The sequence below is a fragment of the Pteronotus mesoamericanus genome, unplaced genomic scaffold (genome assembly GCF_021234165.1).
Source record: "Pteronotus mesoamericanus isolate MK-2021 breed Mesoamerican mustached bat unplaced genomic scaffold, CSHL_Meso_final scaffold_21, whole genome shotgun sequence".
Taxonomy (NCBI): Eukaryota; Metazoa; Chordata; class Mammalia; order Chiroptera; family Mormoopidae; genus Pteronotus; species Pteronotus mesoamericanus.
In genome coordinates, this window is record NW_026555310.1 from 2,260,580 (window position 1) to 2,268,068 (window position 7,489).

Here is a 7,489-nt window from a genome sequence, read left to right on the forward strand (position 1 = left end):
GTGGGGAAGTGGTGGCAAAAAATAATAAAAGGGACAGGGAGACCCATGGGATTAGGGTTAGGAGAAGAGAGATGGGAAATGGAACCTATAACCAGCCAAAGGGCGATGGCCATTAGCTGGGAAACCCCCTCCTCTCCCTGAGCAAGGACTGAATTTCCAGAAAGAGGTCATCCTCCAAGCTTCAGAATCTAGTACAGTCCTCATGCCCCAGTTCTCCCGCTTCTTGTCCATTGGCTCCTGGTTCTTTGTGATGTTTCTGCCCTCCTCCGGGTCATTTAAAAGCTGCAAATCAAATAATCATGTGTCCAGCTGGATGCAAAGTTAAAAAATCAGGAGCCTCTTAGTGAAAGATGGTGGTGTGTATCAAGTCTGACACCAAAATAGCCTTCCCACTTGAAGAGGAAATGAGTTCAAGTGGAACATACTAACAGTCTATTCAGCTGCTCACATACCCCAAAGCAGAAGGCCTTTCAGATAGCTGGATACTTCTATCTGGACCAGAATCAAGGATAAACACTGCTGAGAATCACCCAACCACTGGGATACATCGGACAGTTATATACACCATTTTATAGCCCCATCCACTCATTCTCACACCCAAATCTGGATGGGCTCAGCTGAATTGAAAAAGTTAAAAAGTAAAATGTAAAAGCAAACACTCATGTAGTGCTTACACTGTGGGCTAAGTACTATTCTAAGCACTTAAATATAGTAATGAATTTAATTTCACAAAAGTGCTATAGGGTAGGTAGAAATGACATTATCATCCCCATTTTACAGATGAGGAAACTGAGGCTCAAATTTGCTCTGGTAGTCAGGCTTTGGCTCCATGTTATTAACTAGTTCCCTATGCTGCCTCTTTGCAGATTGTCCCAAGTAGCATTTTGCAGGCTGCTGAACCAATCCCTCACTTGACCGATATAGACAGAAACCAAAAAGTAGACCAGGTGGCCAGGGCAAAAGGCTCCCACTCTCTTGCCCTTCTTCAGGGACAGGGCTTTGGATAAGGGAGCAGGGCCAGAAGGGGAAAGGCAGGTAGGGGAAGGCCCAGGAGAAAGAAGTAGTGTATATCATAGAAGGGGCACGAGGCAAGCAGTAAAAGGCAAGGTTTAGTTTTGGCTTTACCACTCATTTGCTACATATCCTTTCTTTAAGGGAACGATCCTCTTGGTTAAAAAAAAAAAAAAAAAAAAAAAGTCACCAGCACCTAGTAATATAATGCATGGCATATAGTAGGTGCACAATAAAAAATATACTTAAATCCAAATGGGCAATCTCTAAGATGCCTTTGAGCTCTTAACACCCTGTGAGTCTGATAGGAAAAAACCCTCCCCACTCCATGTCACCAGTCCCTTTGGAGAAAACTCAGCAGGGACAAAGTTAAAGGAACCTCATTAGTCTGCCTTCTCTACCCTCCAACTTCCTTATCGCTTAGGAATATGGGACCCTCTCATACCTACATCAGTAAGTAATTACTGTCATCCAAAACACCAAATCATTAACGAGGCTCTAGATTCTAGTCTAATCGCTGCTACAAGGGCAGCTCTTAAAAAGCCAGGTGTGAGCAAGCCCATCTCCTCTCCAGGCATTCACTGAGCACAGGCAGAGGCAAAGCACCCATTTGTGTATATGCCCAGGGAGACAAAGGCAAATAAGACATCATTTCCTCCTATCCTCAAGGAGATCATAGTATGGTAAAGAGAAACAAAATCTACAAATAACTATAAAATATATCTATGTACAGCTCAACAGGGCAGAAATAGGATGTGGAGTTATTGCAACAGACTCTGTATTAGCCTCAAAATGGGGGAAGACACAGGTATCTGTTTTCCCATACTTAACCTCAACTTCTTTTCCCTGCAGCCTGGGTGAGGAAGTGTGTTTGTGTTTTTTGGTTTTTTTCCCCTAAGTAGGAGCCTGAGACCACCATCCATTCATCCCCCTCAACCTCACCCTACAGAAGCCCATCCCCGCTGCATTCCTCCAGCACCAGCTGATGTTATCTTTCCACACAGGTTGGGACTTGCAGGTCTTGGAACATCTCGCATCTTCCTGTCTGGAAAGTAGTCTGGGACCCAGGGAAAAGTCGTCAATTCCTTTCCAGAACAGGTGGGTCCCCCGTGCCCATCTCAAGCACATTCCAGGACACACCCTTAAGCCTACCCTCCCTCCATCCCCACCCTTCTTAAAGTTGGCTCTGCTTCCCCTGAGAAGCCCAGGTGCTGGTGGGAGGAGTAAAGGCAGATACCATCAGAGGTGAGGCAGGGAGGGACCCACAGAACTGGTGTTCCCACTGGTACTGTTTCCTGCCCTGATGGCTCCCTCACCCTCACTCAGTCTGGGTGGGGGAGTCAGGTGGAGACAAGATGTCCCAGTCCCTCGGCCATTCACTGCTCTCACTCCTTGGCAGCCCTTTATTTAGGTTTCATGCCAGAACACAGGACCTGGTGGTCCCAGATGATGCTAGACAAATAGTGCATTTACAGCCACAGAGGCAGAGGGCAGGTAGCATGCATGTGCTGAGCTGCAGGCTTCTTCCTGTAGGAAGGCCCTGAATTTGCCCCAAGGGGTGGTCACAAAAGCAGCTCAAGCCCCTGGAATCTTTGCTCAGGGGCTTAGGCATTCACCCCACATGCTCCAGAGGTTATCTCACCCTGGACCGTGGAGCAAAGGTTTTACTTGGCAACTAGGGAGGATGTCTGTCCTCAGGGTAACAAGATATGGAGGACCCAGGAGCCTCATGCATTTCCCACCCATTTCTGCTGAGAGAAAATTCCACAACTCTCACTTTAAGCGGGATACAGTCTTAGGCTAGAAATACAGACCTTCTGCTGGTAACCCTCTCTCTATCCTCAAAACCTCCAGCTGCTCACCTACCAGAAACTACTAAGGTGGGTACAGGTCAAGATGAGTAAATCAAATCAATGATCAGTTAAAAGTGTTTATTTTTAAATGAAAAGGGAAAAGGGAGTAACATAGAGGCAACTTTTGGCACCTTCTTTCCTGGCCCCATGTGCTCCCCAACCCAAAGCACTGGCAGGAGAGGCCTCAACGACAAGCTGAGGGGCCAGAGAGTCGCAAAGTCAGTCACAGAGAAATCTGTACAACCCTGGAAAGGTGGGATTCAAGAGTCTGTCCCAGCCCCCTTGTCCTGTAACAGGGTTAGAGCTCAGGGGCGTAGGGCTCCCCAGTCGGTGAGGACACCCGCAGTTCGGCATCATGCCTTACCACAGTGAAGAGCCCCACCACTGCCAGCAGAGCCATCACCATGACAGCGGAGCATATGCTGAACATGTTCCGAGTGCCTGTTTTGCGATCACTGTCATGGAGGACTAGGAGCCCCAGGCAGGCCAGTAAGTGCAGGGGCACCCGGAACCAGTTGAGTACACCAGCTTGTTCTGTCTCAGGGATCACCTTCCTCCGCAGGAAGCTCATGCTGGGAAAGTATAGCCCACAGGCCAATTCGATAAGTAGGAAGGCTATGAAGGACTCCACGGGACTCTCCTGGCCTGGACTGGTGGAGAAAGTCAGCATGAAGAGGGAGAAGACGACGATGAGGACAGCAAGGGAGAGTAGATGCATAGGTTGAAGGTGGTACCTCTTGGAGGTAGCGATGCGATACAAGGAAGAGCCGAGCAGGCTGGCTGCCATGAAGCTGGAGAAGATGATGCCTAGTGGGGCCCCATGTGGGTCCAGCACAGGTGTCCAGAGGAAAACAAAGATGAAGATGACGCTTTCAAACAGGGCCTGTATGGTACCTAGCAGCAGCACACGGCGGTCTGAGAGGAGGCAGCGCAGGCCCGCAGCACAGGTCCTTGAGAAGGCACGCTGCCGATCATAGTTCTCTCCCCAGTTGTGAAGGGCCAAGGCTCCAGCCAGAGCTAAGAGAGGGATGGCAGCCACAAAGGGCGCTACAGGCCCCAGTCCCATCCAGCAGGCCACAGCTTCAGCTGCCACACCTGCCACTACAGCGAGCACGTTGTTCCAGAAGGCAGCTCGGGCAAAGGTAGCTGGGATCCACTCAGCTGGGAAGTCATGGCGCTCCACATGCTCATGGATGTACCAGGCCTCGAAGGCTGAGAAGAGCAGAGCGGTGGACAGCCCACCAAGTGCTCGCCCTACCAGCAACACAAAGTAGTCCCGAGAGAGTTTGGTTAAGCAGCACAGAGAGTAAGTGAGGGAGAAGAGGACACAAGACTTTTTTCGACCCAGCCAGTCCACAAGGGAGGAGGCCACCAGTCCAAACAGGACTGTGGAGGCAAGGCCACAGACATAGAGGATGGCAATTTGACCCTCCAAAAAGTGGTAATGCTGATAGAGTTTATAGAGGTAGGGGGCCTGAAGCCAGTCAGCTGCCAGGGCCAGGAAGTAAACCTCATAAAAGTCCAGTTGAAACCGAAGGAATGACGGATTGCTGCAGGCCCTTCCTGGGGGCTTAGCCCGGCATCTTGACAGTTCCAACCCCAAGCAGGAAAGCAGGAGGACCACAAAGACGAGGTAGGCAGTCACCAGCATGGCGGGCCCCCGGACGACCTGGGAAAGAAGGGGCTTTCAGAGTCATATCCATTGCTCAGGCAGCACTGTCAAGGAGCTGGCTGTTTAAGCAGAAGGCAGCTCCACCCTACCCCCCTGCCAACTGCACTTCCCCACCCCTCAAATCCACTCCCCCAGAACTCAGACCTGAGGGACCAGTTGGGTGGGTGGGAGGAGTGGCCCGCCAGAGCAGTCTCCTACGACACAGTGGGGCAGGGAAAAGGTAAGAGGATCGGGGAGAAGACTGAGCATTCTCCCTAACCTTGCCTGACACGGCAAAGAAGTCCCTTCAATAATCCCATCCCCTTGAATAAAGGGACTTCTGCCCTCTTCCACAACAGCTTCTGCATATTTCCTCCTATTACTTCCCATCCTCTCTGGGGAGCCCGTTTTAGCCCTAAAAGTCACATCTTCTGTACCGGGCATCCCTCCCGCCGGCGCAGGCCTCTAGAGTTGTTTCAGGGTCACGCGCGTTCATCTCAGATTCCCCATCCTCCAGGTCACGGGCACCCCCTTGCGCCCCCTAGCCCTGGCCCAGCGCCCCAGGGCCGCCACGCCCGCTCGCACCTTACCCAGACCTCGTCTCACCTGTTGCCCCGGTCTGCGGGGACGCTCCGGACACGTCCGGCTCCAGGCCGCCCGCTGCCCTGCCCGCTCTACCTCCGGCTCCGGCCCCGGCCTGGGTTCTAGCAGCGTGCCCGCCCCTCACAGCCTGCTTCCGGGAGCCGGGTAGGCCTCCGGTTGCCGCCATGATGGTCGCGTCACGTGATGGGGGCGCGCCGCTCAAGCCCCGCCCCTGCTCCGCCCCTACCCTCAAGCTCCGGATGCCGGCGGCGGCACTAACAGATTGGAAAAAGGCTGCTTTTTTCAGTCCGGCCTTGTCTGCCGCCTTCCCGTGACACCCGCTCCTTTGATTCCTGTATACCTGCGGGGCCAACCCGAAATAAAGGCCCACTTAATCTCTCTTTCAACAGGCTGTAGGTTAGAGAGCGCGGCTCTGACGGGGAAAATGCCCGCAGTCCCGCAGAACCGGGGGCTGCAGCTTCCCGGGGAACACCGCTGCCTTAAGCGGCGATGGGCTCTTCTGTTCTCCCCTCCTTCACTGTAGTGACCTCTAGGCCAGAAGTTAGTATGGTCCAGACACCCGAGGAAGGCTCTGTGGTGTGAAGGACTCCAACTCCGGCTGCAGACAAATGCTCAAATCCCACCCCTGTCACTTAACCACCTGTCTGGCCTCGGGCAAGCCACAAAATTGCTCAATGTCCCAGTTTCTTCATCTGAAGTCAAAGGAGAGCAGTGCACAAGTAAAAAGGCTAAGGTTCAGCAGCAGCAGAGAGTTAAGAACTTCAGCCCTGGAGCGGACCCCTCACCTCCTGCTACCTACCAACTGTTACCTTGGAAAATTTTAGTTTGATTTTCAGACTCTCCCCAATGGCTTCCCATCTCACTAAGCATAAAAGTCAAAATCTTTATAGTGGCCTACAACCCCCCCCCCCCCCCGCCCTCGTCCTGTTCTCTACTACTTCTCTGACCTCATCTCCTACCATTCTCCCTCCTACTCCTACTCTGTCTATACTGGCCACCAGCAGGGCCTTTGCACATTGTGCCCTGTAAGGTTCTAGTTCTCTCAGATACCCACATGGTTCCTGCCCTCAGTGTCCCAATTCTCTGTTCAAATGTCATTTCATCAGAGAGGGCTTTCTTGGCCATCTGTTTAAAAGAGCAACAACACCACCTCCATCCACCACAGTAATCTACCTGCTTTCCTTCTAACTCTCTGTGAGGTCTCCTTGCTGCATTTTCTCCATAGCACTTAACACTATCTGGCATACTATGCATTTTGTTTATTTATTTACTATCTCCTCTCCCTACAGGTTTTTATCTGTTTTGTTCACTTGTATTTCCAATACCTAAAACAGTTACTGGTACATTAAAAAAAAAATTCAATGAATATTTGATGAATAAGTTAATCCATGTAAATTACTCTAAATGTGCTGGCCTGTATTAGCTGTTAACACTTATCAGTTATTAGGTACCTAAGATCTATTTTAAGAAGTCCTGGACCAATGGCTATAGGTGAATTATCTCAGTTAACTGTCAGAACAACTCATAAGGTCAATACTATCCTTATTACCCAGAGTTGGGAAGGTTAGGTATCATGTCCAAAGTCACATGGTAAGAAGTAGAGTCAGAACTGTGACCCAGATCTTTCAAATTCCAAGTTCATATGGTTTCTGAGAAGATTAAGTAAATTCATTTAGTTGCACAGGTGATTGGTACATATTGGTTTTCTTTATACTGAAGTTTGGAAGGTACAGAGACGGTGGGAGGATCCAGGATTACATCTCAAGAAATTCCTATGATAAAGGAAACAGCTGAGATTTATAGGCAAGCTCCAAAGTGCTTTCATCTCTAATTGGCAAACTTCTACAAGAGTAGAAAGTGTTAGTGGTTCCCATGCATTCATGTAGAAACGCTCAGAGTCAAAAATCGTGATTTCGCTGAGGTCATTCAGTGAGTGACAGCATGAATGACCCAAATGCCCTCCGTCCTAGTCTGGGACTGAAGCCCCTTGAAATCATGATATCCAGTCTCTCAATTCTTGGTGGTCTTTTCTTTGAGGGTAGAGGTCACTCTAAAAAGCAGGGAGTGGGACAGGATGGCCTCACATTTCTTGCCTTGTGCTTTCCAGGACTAAGGCCAGTTTTCTCCCATTACTGAGTTGCATTTTGTTTCGAAGCACCTGACAGAGAGACACTTAAAGCAAGATTACATTATTTTGGATTATTTTTGTTTATTTTAAGAACTATTCACGATATGTTTATTCTTTACAGTTCCCTGGCCCTTCATAGCTGTGAGGCACAGCTGAGAAAGAGCTAAAGAGGAGGAATGTGTAAGCAGAGGACTGGAGGGGATACAAGGCATACAAGGCAGCCTGGGAGCACAATGCATCTCT

General features: G+C 50.0%; 1 protein-coding gene across 1 annotated transcript; it reads right to left on the reverse strand.

Moving 5' to 3' along the window:
• Positions 1 to 2,970: 2,970 nt before the first annotated feature.
• MFSD5 (major facilitator superfamily domain containing 5) lies at positions 2,971 to 5,292 on the reverse strand. The gene is made up of 2 exons (XM_054590756.1): positions 5,122 to 5,292; positions 2,971 to 4,533 (listed from the first exon to the last, which is right to left on the reverse strand). Exon 2 carries the CDS (start codon positions 4,513 to 4,515, stop codon positions 3,163 to 3,165), a length of 1,353 nt encoding a protein of 450 aa, XP_054446731.1. The 5' UTR covers positions 4,516 to 4,533; positions 5,122 to 5,292; the 3' UTR covers positions 2,971 to 3,162.
• Positions 5,293 to 7,489: the final 2,197 nt, after the last annotated feature.